Here is a 22,452-nt window from a genome sequence, read left to right on the forward strand (position 1 = left end):
TACAGTCAATTTAGAGTATCAATCAGCCTCGTCCTCTCTTGATGTCTTTGGACTGTGGGAGGAAGCTGGAGTACCAGAGAGAACCCACACAGGAACAGGGAGAACATGGAGACTCCACACAGAAAGATCCCGTGATGGAGCCTGGACTCAAACCCAGAACCTTCTTGCTGTGAGGCAACAGTGCTAATCACTGAACCCCCCTGCCACTGCTTTGAAAATCCTTGATGAGAAATTACAATTTGCAAGCAGTAGGAACACAGGCATTTTTGAGACAACTATTGATGCATATATTCTTCTAAAGTAGCATATATACAACCAATACAACTTGTTCATGCAACAGGACAATAATAGCAGTGCATGGTTGAATAATTTAATAATAATTTAATTACTTTATGAAAAGAAATGATAACTTCCTGTTCAATGGCAAAGGTACTGTTTACCTCCTCGAATTAAAGAAAAAATACGGAAGTAAATCTCACTTCTCCAAGTTGTGTGTGTGTGTGTGTGTGTGTGTGTGTTTGTGTGTGTGTGTGTGTGTGTGTGTGTGTGTGTGTGTGTGTGTGTGTGTGTGTGTGTGTGCGTGTGTGCGTGCGCCTCACATTAGCTGGAAACCTGGAACAGGACATCCAGGACAATGTGGTGGCTGATAAGATTGCTTCCACACAGACACAGACCTTTAGCAAATTCCAGGGATCTGCTAAAGATACCTGAACTAAATTCTCATTTTCTCTTTATACTTAAATGGTTAAAGTACTTTTATCAGTTATCAGTACATTTTTTAAATCTGTTGATTGTCATTCAGGTGTAAGAGATGAATAACTGCTCGGTCTTACTCCTATTTATTGAATGAAAACCTACTTACAGATACTGTATGCACCTGTGGGTACTATATTCTTGTCCAGAGTGGAGCAATGTTCTTTGTTTTCCTCCTGATGATGTGTGTGTATGTGTCTGGCACACACACAACAAGCAATGGGCGTAGCTTTTCCTTTGTTACCACCATCTGATGTCAGCTGAGGAGGGGAGGGTGGAAGGGCTGGTGGGAATGTCCTTGGAGACCAACTGACCTGTGCAAACAGAATGGCAGATGGATGTGTGGTGGCACATGAATACACTGATCGAAGAGAGACATACAGATTTCACAGTCATCTGGACTGCTGCATGTCTGGTCACAGTCTTAGACACTGGGCTTTTTAAGACGTTAAAACATCTTCTCTCAGTGTAGCTGAAGAGAAGTCACCCCAATAATTTATGAAAATAGATTAGTAGGGTGATGAAATCATTTTCATTTTTAGGGAAATATTTTATACAGTTGTAGTGTTGGACTATTATTGTAAACATTCATTGTTTTTTATTGATTTAATCAAAATTGAATTAATAGAGTAAAGTTTTGTGAGACAATTATCTCTTATAACAAAGGGGAAATCAGTAGTAGATCACTAATTTAGCCAGTGATTTGGCAGAAGTCTACCTTTCCAGGGTGTTCCCTACCTCACGCCGAAAGAGCTTGTAATTGATAGGCAGCTTGATTCACCCCTATGGACTAGGTTAGTCTGATACTCTAAATTGACCGTAGGTGTGGCTGTGAGAGCAAATGGTTGTCTGTCTATAAGTGTTGGCCTTGTGGTGGACTGGTGACCCATCCAGGGTGAACCCCGCCTCTCCCCTGAAGGCAGCTGGGATAGGCTCCAGTCCCCACCTCACCCCCACCCCGACCCTGAACAGGATAAGCAGAAGAAAATGGATGTATGGATTTTGCAGAAGTGATCTTAATTGGTCATTAATGAGAGGGCACTTGGTGAGTATTTCCACTCAGGCAGACTTAGCCAGGGGGGGCTGGAGCCTATCCCAGCGGCTACGGGTGAGAGGCGGGGTTCACCCTGGACAGGTTGCCAGTCCATCACAGGGCCAACACATAGAGACAGACAACCATTCACACTCACATTCACACCTACGGTCAATTTAGAGTATCAATCAGCCTCGTCCTCTCTTGATGTCTTTGGACTGTGGGAGGAAGCTGGAGTACCAGAGAGAACCCACACAGGAACAGGGAGAACATGCAGACTCCACACAGAAAGATCCCATGCCTGAGCCGGGACTCAAACCTGGAACCTTCTTGCTGTGAGGTGACAGTGCTAGCAAGATATACTCCATGAAAAATTTTAGAAAAATGTTCCTTTATTTATTTGCAGAATCAGTCTGGTATGGGACTTAGCTTGGTAGCTTATTAAGTATTATTACAGCATGATTATATCTGACCATTCAATTATATATATATATATATATATATATATATATATATATATATATATATATATATATATATATATATATATTTAGGTTTTCTGAGCTGTCCAGTATCACCATAGGAGTGTGCTAAGGAGCAAGCACAGCTAAATGGAATGGGGGGATGAAACTGATTGATTTGATTCATGTTATAAAGCATTTTATGAATTTAGAGATAATGCTGCATATGGGCCTGTCTTCATCATGCTTCCCAGAAGAGAGTGAGTACTCTCTTGAGATACTAAGACACTGGACATATACATACACTGGATACATAGCCTTGTGCATGGAAATTTGCTTAATGCTCCAAATTTATGTACACCATCTCCCATGTTGTCGCTCTATTTTAAGGCAGGATCTATCACAACACTTTTGCACACCTGAATTATTATTGGAAACCATTTGCTATAGAATATTTAATTCATTTAAATTCTTGCTGGATTTAGATTTTGGCTTCTCTGGATTTGACCTTTGCCTGCCGTTATCTGTCCTTCTAATGTGACTACTGAAGAAAACCAAACTACCAACAGAGACCCACATATGTGGATAAGTAATGTGGTACCCCCAACATTGCTGTATCCTGGGCTTACTGCCTCCCCAACTATCAGCTTCCAGAGACACAAACAAGTTTAGGCATCTAACGTGATATATGACCTCTCACACTGCCAATCGGCTGAGGAAAATGTCTTTTAATTAAGAGCTGATCCTGCTCCATCTATTCCTCTAATTACAGGTCATTAGCTAACAATAGATAAGCTGCCTTTATGATATGCACACTTAGCCACATACACAACTACAACGCACATAAAACATTTGCACACAAGCACTTAGTCAGACATTTTACTGTAGCCCCTTAATCGTGGGAGGTAAATGTTGAACAGTTTACTAGCTAGATATTGTCTTAGACAGCTTTTGGCCTGGCTCCCAAAGGCCACAAATTAACTGCCATTTCTAATTACGGTGATGCCAAGATAATGGAAAGCTTTTGGTGTTCTTGACTCACTCAAAAGCTGTTTATGTGTGTATTATTTAAACCACGTCAGCAGATGACTACTGTTTCTATACAGTACATCAGTGTGCTGTACAAATCAATGGAGAGGATTTGCTAGAACATACTACTAGCGAACATAGTGAAAACTGGTATTGATGGAAAGCCTACAAAATCCATAACTTTCGAGTTAAAATTCAACAGCAACATGAAGACAAAATCCGACTGCACCACCATAACAACGTAGCAAGAATCAAAGAATGTCTTTTTAAAATGTGTTAAAGTGATTATTTTCAACAGGCTTTGTATTCACAGGCCTCAGCAAGAAATTAGTCCATCTGTTGCAAAGAGAGAGAAAGTGCACCATGATGGTTAAATCACTGTACTGGCATCCTGTCAGTAGATAGCATAGATTTTAAAATCAGTGTACTTGATCACGGACAAGATGTTCCTCGGCCTTAATACATATCTAAACATAACAAAGCATGAAGACCTTTTAGGTCATCTAGAACATATTCACTCCGCATTCCTAGGATCAGGGACCTCCTGAACACACTGCCATCTCATTAAATGCAGAGTTTGTAGTCAGGAACAACAGAGAAACACTGAACACCTGTCTACCAGGAAATATCCCACCAGGTGAGAGGGAATTTTTTTGCTTTGACAAGTAGGTTTGACATCAATCATCATGAAGCCTCTGTATAAATAAATCTCTTTTTTGCTAATTAAGGTCAAACTCATTCCTACCGGTGATGTAAATACAATAGTTCACAGTTTTGAAAATGTCACGCAGCTTGTTTTTTCACAGTCACTGTCACCTCACATGATTGTGATATCTCAGAAACACCTTTGGGGAAGTTCCTCAAATTTAGCACACACATCCACTTGAACTCAAAGATGAAATGAAAAGATTTTGGTAGGAAAGGTCAAGGTCCCTGTGCTCAAAACAAACAAAAAGAGTAGAAGTAATTCAAACATACACTGAAAAACCAAACACAAATAATGATGATTTCACACAAATGGTCAATAATATGAAATGGTGAAGGAATGACATTTTATATCAACAGTGTATACTTTAAACACCTTTTTTCAGCCATATTCATTGTCCTCAAAGTCACACCTTGAGTTTTGTTGTTTTTGTGGGGTTATTAATTACCCAGAAAATTTCTACTACAGAAAGTATTTTATGAGTCTGGACAAACATGGATGTAAACTGCAGCTGGATGGGTTACAGCTGCAAGGCAGTAATTCTACACACAGCAGCCATTTTGCAAGGTAATGGCAGGAAAACACAGGTGTCCACAATCATATTAATTAATGGCTCCACTGCATTTAGTGTCACATCCATTCCAATTGGTCAGCATGTATATAATTAATGTCATTCACTGCACCTGCATTTACCCTGCCATTACCTTGCAAAATGGTTGCTATGAGAAGGGCCTGTGTTGTAAAGCTAACATCATGCTAGCCCACTGGCCAGCAAACCAACGTTACCTACTATAATTGTCACCGACAGGAATCAGTTGAAAGATTATCTTGCTGAACTTCATTTCATTAATGATCAGTTAGGCTCTTTATGATGACGTAAAGAGCTCTGACGTAAAAATATTGCAGATTTTCTGGGATCTATTAAGTGGCCTGTCTTTATGTGGAGGCTTGTTGCTAGGAAGTGTGACATTTTCAAAAGTATTTTCCCAATTTCAAGAAGGATGAACTCACCCACACACTTTTTTATTTTTGCAGTTTTCCCATAAACTAAATTGGTAACTTGTTTTTTACCCCTTAACCATGCACCTGCGGGGTATTTGTTTATCATCTTTTAAATGGAATTTTAATGTCTTTCTTGTTTAATGTGATTGTCTTCAAATGCAGTTTTAATGTCTTCTTAATGTATTGATTTTGTTGTAATTTTATGTCTGTGAGGCACTGTGAGTTGTGCTATAAAGATAAACCTGCCTCACTGTACAGTGATACAGTGTATGAGCCTGTGGGCAGACGGCCAGCAAATGGGGAATAACTAAGTCAGCACTTTGGGAGATGGGAGAGGAGGGGAAGGGAAGAGAAGAGGGAGAGGCAAACACTCACACCCAAACACTGTAGTTGTGGAGATGCTTTGGGATTGCTTCCATTGGGCATATTGATGTCGTGCAGTAAATATGCCGATGCTTGCCAGACATTCAAAATGTGATTTACATGTGATTTAGGCCTCAAACTAGTTATGTCTGTGTGTGATAAAGATGCTCTTTATTTCTAAGAGAGATGCTCAAATTCTCAATCTCCCTTAATGTGTGTGATGTGCCAATCTTACACACCATACAAGGGTTGGAATAAATATGTTCACTCTAAAAACCTTGATGCAGGTCGTCATCCTCCATGGTCTGTCAAGGTTTTTTTTTTTCTTTTCTTTGTCTTGTCTGTAATGCCACATCTGGGCTGCAATGCCATAATAAATTGAGGCAATTATCCCAGCAATATCCCTTCAAAGGTTTTCCCACTCAGCTGCCCCCAGTAATGCAATGCCCCCGATCAATGATGACAATTGATTAATGAAAGTAGGCACTAGAGGGACATGTTTTCAAGCCCAGCTTTGCCTATATTTAGAAAACAATTGCACTGCTAACCTCAGCCTGCCATTTCATTTCAAACAACTGTGTTAGGAAATCACAAAGCCATGATGTCCTTCTTTGCTGTTTTAACATCTTGAATTATGTCTTGTAATCGCTCACCCATGACTAGCAGGTTAGATTGAATGACTTGCTTCTGGGAAAACAATCAACCGCAGTCCGTCGCTAATCTCAATATGTCTTCTTCCAGCTTCAAGGTTGAAATAGATATTGCCACTCAAATGGGCACAGGGGAGCGAGGTGATGCTGTTCAATACCACCCACATATCACAAATCATGCGCAGAGACATTATCACCTCTAGTGGTTTAAGGCAGAAGGAGATAGAAGGCGATAAAAGCTGCTGCTCCTTCACAGCTAAAATATTTTTTGGAAGAAAATTCAACTGATAAAACCTGGTTCCATTTGCTTATAAGCTATATATTACTAAATATTGGTACCATACATATTGTTACATGACTGTGGAAAAAGTAGATTTTGATGAATTAATGGGTCATGGGTTTCTTTACAGTGCTCCTACTACATTAAATCTATTCTAAATTTAACATTTTGGGAAAACAATTTGTTTTCTTTCTTGCTTATTGCATGTAGAAAAATTTACGTCACTCTCTTGATGATGCAGTTCAAACAATGCCAATACAACCAGAGCAGCCAAATAGCTTAGCACAGAGCCTGGAGACAGTTAGCCTTGCTCAATACAAACAAAATCAAACTTATTCTTGAGAAGTTTTTTTTTGCCACCTTGAGAAGAATATAACAGATTTTTTTTCAAAGTTACAAGTTAAACTACATATACATGTTAAATGATAGGCAGCTTGATTCACCCCTATGGACCAGGTTAATCTGATACTCTAAATTGACCGTAGGTGTGGCTGTGAGAGTGAATGGTTGTCAGCTCTGTGATGGACTGGTGACCTGTCCAGGTTGAACCCCGCCTCTCACCCAAAGGCTGCTGGGAAAGGCTCCAGGCCCCCCCCCCCCAACCCTTAACAGGATAAGCGGTAGAAAATGGATGGATGGATGGATTCAACCATTCCCAGTCTGAATGCTAAGCTAAAGTAAATATGATTTTTAAAAATGTCAAACTGCTGCCTTGATACATGGATTGAATTAAAATTTGTGTAAATCAAAATTTGTACTTTGTAACATGTTTCCTCAAGATCTATGAAGTATTGCTAAATTATTTGTTGGTGAAAAGGCATTAGTCACTCCACAAATCATCATGCAGCAATTTTATAACAAGAATTTGTAAGATGGCTAAAATTAAACTCAGTGGTTCACTTTTTTGATGATGAGATGGTTTAAAACGTCACAAAGTATCTTCCGAACCAATTTTTTGTAAGGAGGACGTGTTCAAATGTGAATGACCACCTTCGGTTTAAGAGCTGTGATTATGGTTTTGACAGACTACAAACATGTAACCAGAGATGTGTAATGTGTGACATGTAAAGCCCTAATGAAAATTTTATTCCAGCAGATTTTGAAAGAGTAACAGATGACTTGTGGGTAATAAAGGACTGAAAGACGGTGGGGTCATCAGTGTAAGGTGCTGAAGTACTGCCATGTCTGCTCCTAATGATCATGCGCATGTTAATCAATCACTGCCAGTAACTGATAGATACAGAATACTAATCACCCCAAGACTTGCAGACATGGAGAACGATGTCCCACCTTTATGTCCCATTATGTCACCAGTGTTTCTGCACCTCATAAGAAAAGGAACAGGGGAGTGTGGGCAGCCCCTCCCCCTTTGAACAGCCCCAACCTCCTCCTCCACTCCCTGCTCCCAGCTGCCCTCTACAAGCCTGGATGTTTGAAGACTATATAGTGTGTGAGGCATGGGGGAGTCATCAATAGGTCAGCTTCTGGATGCAGTATTCTTTATTCCTCCAGTGTGACAGGCTGCAGTGCTTTGTGTGGGGATGGGAGTGCCCTTCTACGGGTCTGTCCTCGTCCTCTGCTGCATACTGAACAAAAAAAGGGAACAATAGAGGGATTCATTTCTCATACAGTAACGTGACGTGTTTGTACTGCATTGTCAAGTGTGAGGAACGATATGATAAATGCCTCCTTATGTTAGCTGTTATGTTGGTCTGTATATGGCCTACTTGGGCAAATAAGAACATCAGATTGCCTGCAGATTACCATTTTTTTATACAGCTTTACAAATCTGTGACAAGACAGTTTTCCACATGAAACAGAAATTGCAGTTATAAAGTGTAGCGATACCAGTTTAACTGCAGCTCTAGAAAATGGAATACTGACAATGCCACCTGAGGACTTGCACCTAAAGAATCGACTTAATTTCTCTCAGAGGGTTTCCAAAAAAACCACCCATGCACATACACAAATGAAAACAGGCACAATGTAAGAGTCATGTAACAATTTTTTTTAATCACTCACAATATTTTTTTTTTTATCAAGTCATGCTTCTCATTTTTAAAAACAACAGCTATGTTGCTTCTTCTCCTCTCTTTGATATATTTAACTTTTCTTTCTTTCTGTAATTTGAGCTGTGGTAACACACAAATTTCCCCATTGTGGGATCAATAAAGTTCTATCTAATCTAATCTAATCTAATATATGTAATTCTTTTCCTATTTCCACAAGATACAGTATTAAACTGGTCAAGTAACTCAGTGGTTTCAGTTCAGAAAGAGTTTTATATTCCCCAGCTAGCTGTGGTGAGGTCACTGCGCAAAATCATCAAAAGGAAAAAGAAAACAAACAAAATATCTATATCCAAAACAACTGCAAACTTAAACGAAAGAGAAACAAAAAGAAAAATGCTACATGCAAAAGTTTTGCATGATTGGAGAAAACTAATTTAAAAGTGTCTAAAAGACAAAGGCAGAGCGGCTACGGGTCTAAGTGAGCCGGAAAAAAGGCTAGAGGCAATCTATGGAGGTAAGAAGCAAAGCACGGCAAATGGCAGCCCAACGCCAGGCAACCTTTGAAAGAAACCCAGCCAGCTGTTAGCGAACAACTCATAAGCACCAGCAGACAAAACCACACCAATCTTGCTGCACTGGTTAGCTGTGTGATTAGCTGTAGCCCACCCACATCAACGATCTCGCTGTTAGCAGCTACAGCAGTAGTGGCGGCTAATCAGAAGGGGACACGCACCATCACAGCTCAACACACCACCTAGAGAACGAATGCGCAGCACAAACCACGGCTCAGTGGAAGCTCCACAGCAGAGCACTCGCTTCAGCAAGGGAGCGAGGGTGACAAAAAAAACAGTGAGGGTATTTTCTTAATTTTATTTTATATAAAAGAATATTGTGAAAATTTCTTATCATGTAGGCTTTGGTGAGATGACAAGAGATACTGAAATTCTATGATGTATCTACTGGATATACAGCGGGGGTATAAACAGGTCCACATCAGCAGCAATGACATGGCTGCACTACAGTGAGGGGCGTGACACACAGCTGCCAAGATCGCCATGCCTGCTGCAAAATAAACAACGGAGGGACACGAGAAATGCAATATATGGACAAGATGGACACTGAGCACCCCAGTGTCCATGTAATGTCCTTGTAATTGATGAATTGTTCCAAAAGCAACAAACACTCAGCTGTTTCTAGTAGCTGTACTTGTAAGGTAAAAGTGATTAAAGGTTTAGGGGCTGCAACATTGCACATTTCACAAAATGTCAGATTGGGTATTTGTCTTAAAAAGTCATAAATAAGTTACATGATCTTCCACTAAACATTAATGAAACTAAATAAGTTGCGTCCTTCTTTTGTTCACTACTGTAACAGACTGTTTGTATTACGTTTGAAGTGTCCCTCTGGGTTGCTGTAGGACTGATGCTTTTGGTTTGCAGGGTCTTTGGGGTGTTGCAGAGGTGTTGACACTGGTTGCTTCCCATGTTCCCTCCAGAAAAAGGACAGAACCCCAGCTCTTGCAGTCATGTAAGGGAAGCTGCTTGTCAGGTAGAGCTGCTGTGTTGGCCACCTCTGGAAGCGCTGCGTGCTCCGAAAACATTTTAGAAAGTTGACAAGCTGCCTCCAGTTGGCCATTGCTATCGCATCCCTAGAGCAGTGGAGGTCTCTGAAGAAGTAAATAGGCTGAATTGACCAAACAAAATCAAATATTGAAGAGAGCTGTGTTCTGAATAAACATATTACATATTTTTGGGTTACCTAATCCTTGTTTAGGCCTTCATCTGGAAACAAGACTGTAATTAAAGATTGGGTGATACAGATTTAACCGGCTTCCACGGATGGGAACTACTTTTTGGCCGTACACCTGAACACCAAAACAAGTCGGGAGTAGAGCAACATTCTTCATTATTCATATTACAGATAAAATGTTGTCCAGTTTTGATAAACTGTCTCTTACACAAACCACTCTTAGCTCTGCAGCAGCCGTCATTGTTTTCAAGCTCCCAGGCATTTCTAACTTTCATCACAATTGAACCACACCCTTAATATCCTCAAAGAAAGCTCACTGGTCCACACACTCAGGACAATGAAGACGGCGGTTCCCCAGATAAATTGTGGCATACATCCTCAGTTGCCACAGCAGCCCAACATCCTCAGATGTATGCCACAATTTATCTGGACAGCCTTGTACCTAGTGTAAGAGATTTTGGGTAGTGCATGGGCTTAGTTGCCTTAATTGTCCTCACTGTATTCTGATGGTGTCATACTCTCTGGTACATTCTCCCCCAGATTTTAGCATAGCAATTGTTTATCAGAAAAAAACAGCAACTTGTTTTGTAAACTCTGGTGTTGTTCTCCACCTACTCCATCAGCCCAGTCTTAACAAGGCTGCTTTAATTTTGCTCGCCACTATATAGAATCCTTCCTACGTCAGTTACATTAGAAAACTGCAATGCTACACTCAACAGTAAAACACATAGAAAAAAGGAAGTTTCTAAGGCAACCATTAATCCTTTTGAGGATGAGGATTAAAAGATTATTATAACCCCCCAAATGAAATGTAAGCAAGTTAAAATAAAAAAAAGGGGAGGAGCAGATTGGTTTTAGGGGTCCTCACATCATGACCCTTAGGTTGGATTCAGACTAAATCCTGCACTGCAGCAAAAAATTAGCTTTCTCTTATTTGTATGGAGGGGGGTTTGGGCTGCAGAAAAGTCAATCCAGAGTCAATTTTTGGAGAAACCACATCACTCATGTGAGCACATTGTGCTCTGGCATGGTTGGAAGACATGAGCTTTGGGACAGTACAGTTGCACGTTCATGAGGACAGAACAGGGACAGTGGCCGTGTGTGGGGTTCAGCCATACGCACAGCAAGCAAGTGAATGGAGTGGTGAGGATGTTGGTGCATAATTGGGACATAACAATGTTTAATGTGCTGCGTACTGTTCATTTACATGTTGATAATAGAAATACCAGACCTTTAGAATGGGATGCAAACCTGTCACCTCAAAGTACGCTGAGCAGTGTGTGTAGATGCGTAGAGCCTGTCGTTCCTCTGGCAAGGTTAAATCTTTCTTGCCTGCTCCTGTGATGAAATATAAAACCTGATCTGCTGGATTCCAACCAAATGTAAGGCTTGTCCATTTCAGAGATGATGTAAGAGTTCTCCGGCCAGGTCTTCCCCGAGCAATGAGAGAGCAGGCCACTGTGATTCAGTACAGCAAAAGGCAAGCAGATCATGTGTGAGTGTGCTATTTTTACCTGTTTTATTAACATTCAGCCAAATGACTACGTATACATGTATTTATCATTCAAACACTTGGACTAGCAAATCTATAAAATTATATTTCTCTCAGCTCTGGGAGGCTTTACAATGTCATTGACCCATTGTTTCCAGTTTAGCTTCACTGGCGCATCTTCATCCTTTGTGCCATAGCAGGTAGCTGTAGTGAGCAGGCTGTAAAACATGACTTACATAGAACCAAATAGCACACTAAGTTAGCAGCTAACAGGTGTAGACATCAGAGAAGATAATAGCTAGCAGCTTTGTCTCAGGAGTCAGTGGACCCCAGGTTGTAGCTTAACGAGTTATTGACATTAAGAGAAATGACCAGGCCAAAGATTCCAAAATGAATGTAAGTGGTGCTCCCTGTTCTACTGGGCATAGAAATTAGCACTTATTTATGAACATTAGTTAAAATACATTTTAAAATGTTAATAGAACAGGGAAGAGAGCTTGCTCCCCAGCCTCCACATTACAGCAAGAAATAGTTTCGATATGATACATGTGAAACAGTGAGAAGATACAGCCATCTGTGTATCCAAAGTGACCTGCTGGAGCGCAAACCCTCCACTTGAGAAATCACTCATCATCATAGTCAAACATAATTAGCCTCAGTATCAAGCTGCCCCCCGGGTTCATCTGTCCGTCACTTGCTTCAGTCAATAAAGACACATTAGGGAATCTTTTTCTGACCACTCACAAAAATGTTTTGGTTCCTTAAGGGGTTGACTCAAACTTTTATCCACCCAGGCACACAGTAATGGCACTATTACGTTTAAAAATAATTATGGCATAAACACATTAAATATAGCAGTTAGTGTATTTTGTTCAGGTACGATGCCTGCATCCACATCCTCGAGGCCTGAAGATTAATGATCGAAGATGACTGTGTCTAACCTCGGCCAGGTTCACAGCTGCTCAGCCACACAGGAAATCAGCGATCATAGAGATGTGGTTCTGAAAAAGCTAATAATAAAACTGTGGATTTAATGAATGTCGTAATGTATCATCAGAAAAATTGCTGCACCCGATGTACTGCAGCAGTCAGGACAGTAATGAAGTAATTTTAATATTTTATCACAGGCCCAGAAATGATTCCATCATGGAATCTTTCAACTGATCTGGCCATATCTGTTTTTAAAGGTGCAACATGTGTAACAAAGGGAATTCATAATGCCTTTTCAATGAATTGGCTAAACTAATCAAAGCCCCTTTCTCTGAACTTTGAGCTTTCAAAAGCTTTCAAAAAAATACCTTTTTTTTTGTCCTTACAATTGTTCTACATATCAGGTTGTCTTGCCCCTTTCGACACCTTTAAAATTGACTTCAGGTTTGTTGCATTTTTACACTTTTGCTTTCCTTACTCCTTTTCAAAATGCTGTGTCACAGTCTGTTGGCTAGATGGTGAACAGAAAGACCCGGATGGGCTCAGCTGCTCTATTATTGATTGGACAGCTGCAGAACACACCTCTCACCTCCCAGTGGGCTGGGGAAACATTTCTGTCTCCTATTTTGTAGGCAGTGCTTTGTTATCTTACATGTTCAATTTGGTATTGAGAATGCTCTGAATGTTTCAGATACAAATGTTTCATGTTTCCTCCCCCTTTCATTTATCTTGAAGATCTAAAATGTCAAAAACCGAAGCTTGAACTGACACTGGTAATATAAAGAAGGTCTCTGGAAATAAATTAGAATGTCATCTTCCACATGTGCATGTGTTTGAGTTCAAAATGCAGCACAATGCAACACGAGGTTATAAGACACATCCCTGTAGGTTGAGCTTGTTTTGCTGCAGTCCTGCAATGCTCCCCGACCTTCTCCAAAATAATGAGTCCCATCTGAATTGAGAACCCAACTGAACATCTTCAATTCAACAACTGTGATGGGTATTACTGTGCATACATTCAGCTGATGTGATCAAATAGAATTCTATCGGCAGACTAAATTGTGACAGATGGCCTGAAGAAATGGACAAAATTTTCTAAAATATTCCCAAGTAGTTTGAAATTTCTTGCAGGCATGTGCATATTTAATCAGATGAATCTCTGCAGTGACACTTCTGCCTCCAGTGCAGCATCTAACAACAGCCGCCTGCAGAGTTTCAGTTCTGCTGCTCCAGACTGAACTCAGTCAGTGATGCCCACATCGGTTTTGTAGCCAGCTGACATGTTTAAATTATCAGGTCTGTTCATGTATGACTCTTGGCGTTTTTCACATCTTTTTAAAATCCTCCTCTGGTTAAAGATGTGTTTTTGGGCTTCTTCCAACTGTTAAATGTTGCAACTTCATCATGTCGAATGATGTATTTGCATCTAAACACAAGACGTGTACAATTTTTCTATGCTCATTGAAAGTCAGATTTTAAGAGGCAGGCCTATTAGCAAGTTGTGAAATCACAAATATTTTTGAAGCCAATAGAATGCAGCAGGGATAACATATTTTTGTTGGATTGGATTTTGGGTTGTTGCCATAAATACCGTCTGTGATAAATAGACATTTATCAGGCCTCATGTCTTATTCAGCAACATAATTTTCTCCAATGAACAACACTTTTACAAATTGTAAGTGTATCTGCCATTGTAAGAAATACAATGCTATGTTAAACTTTGGACAAACTAAGCGTGACTTCACTCTCTCAGTTTGAAGCTTCTTTAATGATTGGGTGATGATGTTTAATGACAATCTGCGATGTCTAGTTTAGCCACTTCACCTTTGGTGTGTAACATCATACATGTTCTCTGCACTTATTGGAAAGTATGTCCCCTTTTCTATGTTCCCTTATCAGATGTATTTACTTCCAAATGTCAAAATACAACAATTGTGCAAACTACCTATTAATAGCTAATTAGCTAAATCAATAGAAATACATGTGTGAAATGTAATTCTGTAAATCTCTTTAAAGATCATTGGGCTTAAGAACAAAAAAAGTTTGAATACATGTAATTTTTGTATGTTAAATCAGTCAACCTTCACCTTCACAGTCAGATAACTGCATGTAAATCTAATTCTCCACAGAATTAGAATAATATTTAACAAGCCCACTCCATTCCCCGATCAAAGAGCTGGGCGTTGCCGCTAAGATCGTTATAATTTTCGGGTTGAATCTCTCAGAGACCCCTATCTATCCCCAGAGGATCCTAGACTGAGGTTAAGAAAAGGAACGTGACCTTCCCTTTTGTTCTAGGAATAACATCTTCCTCCAGCATGTCTGTTCGCCTGTCTGGCTCTGCTGGTTCTGTCTCAGCTATTATTAGCACCATGAAAAAACAAAAACCACAGTGATGGCTTGGTTAACAGGCACGTCACAGGGCCTACATCAAAATGATTCAGCACTTTCTGGCAGCCGAGGAGAGAATCTGATGAGTTAATTTGATGTATTACTATTGTCAGAAATGAACAAACTATTGTCAGAATTTCAGATATGTTTGTTGCATTCTTGTTCACCCTTTTGCCTCACATCTGTATATTTTTGTTGCTTCCTCATTCATCCTTTTGCCTCTCATCTGTAAAAGCCTCTCCTCAGCCCTCGTCATCTCTCAGAGAGCGGTCGTTCCCCAAGGCTGCTAGAGCACAGCAGGATGTTAGCAACAGATTCCAAGGCAACAGCAGCAACTCACTATTAACACTTTGTTTACCGGTACAAGTACTTGTCATTTGGCGAAATGAGTCATATGAAGTCAACCATATCAGTACATTTTGTTCGATATGGACTTATTCTGAGTGCATCGAAAAAATGTTTAGTTTAGTTTCGGAGACTGTAAGCAGAGGTAAACTTCTAGCGTAGCTCTACGGCTACTCAGAAACTCATTTATCTCTTGTTACAAATTTAAAGAGTTGTTATTTTACTCAGTTTTATAGACATTGCTTAAGAAGTACTGCTCTTTATGAAAATGCATATTTTCTTTTTTTTGTTTGTTGGCTAGCACAACAGCTACACGACAGGGATGACTTTGATCTGAAGATGCTGACAAACAGGTAAAATTTATGGCTGTGGCTCCCGAGACTCATTTCCAGCAAAATCACCACCCCACACAGACACTTATCACCAGACAGAACATTAAATATCTCTGCTGGAAGAGAAGGAAAGATCACCACAGCCTGTGAAGTGTGTGCATTTGTGCAAATCATATTTATTAACCCCACTGAGTGGTCAGTCATTAAACACATACTGTGCACCCCCCCCCCCCCCCCCAAAAAAAATCAAGCTTTTCAAAGATAATAAACATGAGAGGCAGCCTTTTGGGGATGGGTGGTCAACATCATACATCTTCAATGAAAACAGTGTTGAACATTAAATGAGATTCCATTTTGGTGAGGAAAGAGAAACTGAAAATTCCATGAAATAATAATATCAAAAATAAATTGAGACTATGATGAGTTTACTCTTAACCCATAAACACTTTTACACACCACAGCAAGTATTGTAAGACAAGCATGTGTGCAATAATTGTACAATGACACACTTGAGAACTCAGGCAATGCTGATTGCATTGGGACCAAAGGTTAAAACTGCCTATAGATTCCAGCAGCTATGAATTTCTAATTAACCCCAGATCAGACTGACTTCCCTATACGAGATCATATTTCATACATACCACGGGGCTACACAAATTTTATAGTCTTGTAATTTTTGAGGAAGGGACGGGGTGACTAAGGTGAGACTTCAAATGGAAAGTTCAATTCTTCTGGTTTGAAGCAAAAGACTGTTACATAACACAGGGCTTTTATGGTGTCCTTTCACTGGCTCTTACCATGCTGACTGTTCGGCAGCATTGCAGGGGTATAAATCTTTGAAGAACTGCAACCTGCGTCACATATGCACACCCAGCACCAAGGCTGTCCCACCCAGTTGGTGGGCTTGAAGAGATTTGCTAACCAGAGACATTCCAGGAGGTTCAAGGTGTCCAGGTCTGGGACTGTGTGTGTGTGTGTGGGGGGGGGCAAGAGTAATGTTAGGGGTCCAGAGGTCAACGTTCAGTATGGCAGCAGATAATCCATCATCTTTAGGATACACATCTGTGCTGTAACCCTGAAGCAAAAGACAAACATATCTTCAAGGTGACACCACCTTCTGGCCTCTCTTGGTCTAAAGCAATATTTACTTTTGCAGTTAAATCAGCCTAATTTTGAAATCATTGCCCTTTTTCATGAAAACACAGCTTTAATAATGATATTTAATGAACGACTCTTCTACATTTTACTGCAGATGTGCAGTAGAAAGACAACTCTTTAGTTTTCATGTCAGTGATCATGCTGCAGAGAATCTAATCATGCAGTAGTCAGGCATCTGTTAATCCTCTCTCATTCATCGGATTACAATCTTACAGGCTCATTTTCAGAACAGCGTGATACATGGATTTGTGCATGAACTGCTGTGAATGATGTCCGTCTAGACTGTGACACAGTACATAGACTTAACACAATATTGTCTATCCTTACCAGAGCCAGACAAGGATATAGATACCCTTCTCCCCTCTGAGACCCGCAGGGACCAGCTGATTGCAAGTGAATATAGCATAGTGAATGGCAGTGGATTGGCAGGTTAGCAGAACTAATGCATTTATAACTACAGTTCTGCATGATAAGATATAGTTATATTAGAATCAGGCGCATAGCCACTTTGCTGACAAACCGCTTGGTGATTAGAGGCAGGAACCTAAGTCATCTGACAACTAGAAGAACAAATAGGCATGACCAAGATGATGAGTACTTCTCGTTAAACCAAGGTCCTTAATCTGATCTGTTTGAATCACAGAACAAAAATGTATGCTAACCTGCCCATTCACTACATTGCATTGTGCTAAGCTAACCAGAAGATCTCATGTCCCTAATGCAGCACGGAAGAAAGAAGGGTAACTATCTTCTTGTCTGGCTCTGGGTAGGATGGAAAAGAATTCTATTTCCCAAAATTTGGTTTGTCTCTTAAAAGTCTGTGCGCACGAAAATAAACACAGCGTAATCATGTGCAGCCTCAGTCAAGTCTTTATTATGTGTCATACAGCAATACATAACTAGTTGTAACAGTAAAGAGAAAAGCATGTCAACTACATTCAATCCCTATGTTTTTGTTGTCATGGCAGCTGTAATAAATGCTAATAAAGAGATAACAATGCTTAAACACCCCACTGAACAGAATCATACACATCACACACATAGCCAGAGAAAAAGCTGCTGGTGTTTTAAGGCATTTTATATCCTACAGTATTTGTTCTATGGCAACATATTGATGGTTAGTTTTGAGTTTTTAGCACACTGTTGTGGCGTAGCATGTGCACTCAGAAATGTTTGGCAGTGCTGCAGTAGTGAAATTTCCATTGACACCCATGAGAACTCTTTGGGTTTTTAGTGTGAAGATAAAAGCTAGACATTTGCAACCATGAACCACTACAACATTTTCGCTGTATGCTATAAAATGCAGCATTCGTACATTTGTAAGCACCTGTGCATCTGAGATTTTTCTTCTGCTTCACATTTGATTAATCCATATCGGATAGGAGACTGTGCAGAGGTACAAACACACTTACTACAGTACTAAGATACTGATCACAAGCCTTAAGTAAAACAGCAGGAACCCACTCCAGAATAGTCTTTCACACAATGTTGCATTTTTATTTGTGGTGTGAGTGCTGCTCGTCAGGGTATGGATTGCCATGGCAAGCAGCGAAAGAGTAAGATGGCTGTGTTGAAGCTGGCAGTGTGCAAGCAGGAGAAAGAGCTACAAGTCTCTCGTACTAACAAACATCTAGTGGTGATGTCATACTACAACAGACTTTGTATCCAGTCATGGCCACAGTTACAAAGAGAGAGGTCACGTTGTTTCAGACATACTCTGATCGGACAGATTTTGACCGGTGACTTTTTGATTGTTGTTGGCATGGTTTTCTTCAAGCTAAATAACCAAATGTGCTTCAGGCATCATCATTGAAAGACTCATGGGAAATGGAGTTACATATGGATACATTTGATCAGGTGAATAATGTAAAATCACATGTATTTGTGCTAAAACATAATTTACAACTGACTGAGAACAAATCTCTGCTTTCATATCCTATTCTCTGCATAACTTGCTTGCTTGCGTCCCCTTCCCTTTCCTCCTCTAACCCTCGTAACATATTGTGTAAAATGTCCATCATTACCAATTATTTGCTTTGCAACAAATACCTTAAAGATGATCCTCCTGCCTTAGCTCCCTAGCATCGACAGAAGAAACATGTCGCCCAGGTCACACCCTTGCCCATCTGTCTACAGTCACTAATGAGTGTTGAACATGTTGATGCTCAACATGAACAGTGGTGAAATGGAAGGCACGGGCCAATCTTTTTTTCAATTCAAACAACCACATTGTGTTGAATGAAAGATGGAGCTGATAGATTCCATGCAAGCGTTACATCTACGTACACCATGCAAATTAGGCTCGATTAGTACACTTCTTTTCTCGTTTGCTTCAAGTCTTAACCTTACTTAAAAAGCTACTATAACTCGCCGGGGATTTTCTCGACTGAGGATGTCCACCCTCCTCCATACTTCTGTCACGCAGAGCTGATGAGACCGCAGTCCTACAACTGATCGGATATATTGTGCTAACAGAGCAGAAATTGTCATTTATTATTGTTGTACAATATAGCCAGTTGTTCTCTGGTTAGTTTGTTGAAGTTGCTCATGTGCTTCCTGACTGTGCTATCTAGTGTTACAGTATGTCATTTGAATTTTGAGCTCAGAAAAAGTCACAGACAACAGTTGATCCTTTATGTGTGCAATAACACTCACGCACTCATGCCTCCCTTGAAATTGTGGTTGTAGTGTTCAACTAGTTATTCTCTACTGTTGTGTTGTACTGTTGTAACATGAGCTCAAGTTGAGCATTTTACTTTGAAGGACCATTGTTCTAAGTTGTGCTACCTAAGTGCTTTTATTGTTGCATGTTGAGTGTGTGAATGAGAAGGAAAGAGAGAAAGAAGAGTAGCTGGGTGGTCTGTTTGAATAGAGTGATTGCTATAGGAGAGTTATAATGCGTTTCCTTCATGGGACACCTGTGGGGGAGGGGGATAAACCAACATAAAACAAACATCTAGATCCTTCACTCTACTCACACAATCACAGATGTTAGAAAACAATCTCACTGTTTACAAGAAGGTGAAGCTGAGCTACCGTCTTACATCCCACAATGTTTTAAGTGTAAAGGCTCTGGATTTGTTTTAGCAGGAGAAATGAACAGAGGGGAGGGGTTTGCAGGGTAAAAGGGGGTTTAGGGGGTTAAGAATAGGCTTACACAAGATTCTTAGTTTTTCTGATTCTCGTTGGCATCTTGCTGTTTCTCCATCTTCTTGGTGGTGACCACCGTCTCCTCGTAAACCTCACGCTGGGTGACCTTGCCTTTGCTGGGCTGCTGCTCATCATCCTTGCCTTCCTTCTTCGAGCTTTTGCCACCGCTGGTGTAAATGCGGGTCTGGTAGTTGTAGCTTTGCCCACCGCCACTACTTATGGAAGAGCTAGGGTAGGTGATCCCAGTCCCTATGCGGGTCTCCTCACCTTCCAGCAGCTTCCTGTTTAGATGATGATGCAGAGGAGGGGTCAGAGAGAAGACAAATAATGATGACGTGTGTTGGGTGGGGGCGACCCTTTACCTGTAAGCTGCAATCTCAATATCCAGAGCCATCTTGACATTCAGCAGATCCTGGTATTCCCTCAAATGACGAGCCATCTCACTCTTAGTGGCCCTCAGCTCATTCTCCAGCTCAGCCATGTTCTCCTGAAAGAAATACAAGGGACACAAACCAGAGGTCACCAGCTCTTATCTATAAATGCATTACAGGTCTTAGTCTACCTTAATTTCTTTAGCTGATAACCTGAGCTTTGTTCAGGACACTTTGTGTCATTTGCTGGAGATGAAATGGAAATTTGTGGTTCTGTCAGACAGGTTATGAGACAAAAGCTGACGTCACAAACTGGGGAGTGCCATATTATTCCATCAGAAATCTGTATTTACATATTTCATATCAAATCTGTTTGAAAGATATGTTCTGTGTAACGTTTTCGGGTTAGAGATAAACAAGACTCAGTGGGCGTTGTCAGCTGCAGCTGGGACCACGCCATCCCCTGAGGATGAGTTTCAGCACCACGGACAGAGCCCGAAAAAAACACATCTTTCTCCTTGTACATTCCCAGATTTATTCCATTCATTTAAATGGGAATCGATAAAAAAAATACATTATTGTTTTCACATGTGGCTATTTTCCTTTTTTCTAACAATTCAATTAAAGCGTTACCTGGTAGTTTCCAATTTCCACGTTGTGCCTGTCCTCCATCTCCCTCAGCTGCTTTTCCAGTGACTCGTTGGTGCCCCTCAGACTCTCGATCTCGATGGTCTTGGACTGCAGCTGCCTCCTGAACTCGTTAATTTCCTCCCTGCTGGCGCGGATGGCATCGTTACTGCGGGTCGCCTGCTCGGACAGGTCGGCGAACTTGGTCTTGTACCACTCCTCGGCGGATTGCAGGTTCTTGGATGCCATGGACTCGTACTGGCCGCGGATCTCTTTGAGGGCGGAGGTGAGATCCGGCTTGGAGACTTCCATCTCCACAGACACCTGGGCAGCCTGGATCATGTCCGTCAGCTCTGCCACCTCCTCTTCATGCACCTTCCTCAGGAAGTTGATCTCATCAAGAAGAGATTCCACCTTCTTTTCCAGGTCCAGGCGTACCATGGTGGCATCATCCACATCTTTCTTGAAAGCCTTGAGGGTGGCCTCTGCCTCCTCTCGGGCGCGGAACTCCTCTTCGTATTTCCCCCTGAGTTTCTGGAGGTCGTCATCAATGTTATCCCTCTCGATCACCAACTGGGACTTCTCCCCGTTGAGCTCATCTAGCTGGGAGCGCAGTTCGCGGATCTCTTGCTGGTAAAGCTCTGCCAGGCGGGACGGTTCGGCCTGCCGCTGGCGCAGAGCGACCAACTCCGTCTCCAGCACTTTGTTGTGCTGCTCCAGATTGCGCACTTTCTCAATGAACATTGCAAAGCGGTCATTAAGACCTTGCATTTGTTCCTTCTCATTGGTGCGAATAATTTTGAACTCATTGTTGAGGACGCTGCTCTGTGTCAGGTCGAAGGTTTCCAGTGGCATGGACGAGTAGGAGCGCCCGGACCTTCTGCTGTAAGAGCCCAGGGAGGAGATGTTGCTCCGGGAGGCAGAGGAGGAACGGTACCCTCCCCGCGAGGATGCGCTCATCGCTGACCGCGATGGAGAAGATGCATAGCGGGGAGATTCCCCGAAAATCCTTCGGTAGGAGGAAGCAGAAAAGACTTCAGATCCGTAGCTCATCTTGGCTTGAATAGAGACAGAGCAGAGCAGAGGGCGCTTCTCCTTTTTATACAGGGACCAGCCCAATCATTAATTAATGCCCGCTGGTCACATCCCGGCTGAGACTGTAGACGCGTCAGCTTAGCCACAAGATGTGTGAATCCGCACAACACAATAGAGTTTCCTCTGGCCAACCTTTGAGGACTACATTAATCACAATAATGCAGATGTCCACGGTTCTTTTGAGCAGCAGATGGAACTTTAGCTTTTGCATAGCGGTTCTGTGCTTATACAAAGCATGAACATTATACAATATTATCGTAACAGCGGACTTATAACGTTTAAAGGGCTATCAAGAGAAGCCATTAGCCTGACAAGTATTTCTGTCGTTGAGAATAGACAGGAAAGGCCAAATGTTTTTCTCCTCCTGAACTAAACCTCACAAAAGTTTTCAAATGAATACTACTCTAATTCATATTGTGTACAAATTTGAAGAATTAAAAAAAAAATCCCGATCTTTAAAAATTGCTGAAGCTGCAAAATTGTTTCTGTTGATATAGGAGAGTCAATTTGAAAAAAAATGTAA

The 22,452-nt window shown here is 41.1% G+C and overlaps 2 protein-coding genes across 2 annotated transcripts in view; both read right to left on the reverse strand.

Annotated features, from left to right (window-relative positions):
* Positions 1-22,452, reverse strand: part of pdcd11 (programmed cell death 11) — a 105,702-nt gene that overhangs the window by 48,403 nt on the left and 34,847 nt on the right. The gene's annotated exons all lie outside the window — the stretch shown is intronic.
* On the reverse strand, positions 17,545-21,922 carry inab (internexin neuronal intermediate filament protein, alpha b). The gene is made up of 3 exons (XM_086210828.1): positions 20,841-21,922; positions 20,199-20,323; positions 17,545-20,117 (listed from the first exon to the last, which is right to left on the reverse strand). The coding sequence occupies exons 1-3, from the start codon at positions 21,885-21,887 to the stop codon at positions 19,853-19,855; spliced, it is 1,437 nt and encodes a 478-aa protein (XP_086066954.1). The 5' UTR covers positions 21,888-21,922; the 3' UTR covers positions 17,545-19,852.

Source organism: Aulostomus chinensis, chromosome 8, assembly GCF_037954235.1.
Source record: "Aulostomus chinensis isolate RoL2024-O1b breed Wild chromosome 8, RoL_Achi_v1.0, whole genome shotgun sequence".
Taxonomy (NCBI): Eukaryota; Metazoa; Chordata; class Actinopteri; order Syngnathiformes; family Aulostomidae; genus Aulostomus; species Aulostomus chinensis.

Coding starts and splice junctions, on each gene's coding strand:
- inab (XM_086210828.1), bottom strand. CDS start 21,887: ATGAGCTACGGATCTGAAGTCTTTTCTGCTTCCTCCTACCGAAGGATT. Junction 20,324..20,840: donor TGGAAATTGGAAACTACCAG/GTAACGCTTTAA, acceptor TATTTCTTTCAG/GAGAACATGGCTGAGCTGGA. Junction 20,118..20,198: donor ATTGAGATTGCAGCTTACAG/GTAAAGGGTCGC, acceptor TCATCTAAACAG/GAAGCTGCTGGAAGGTGAGG.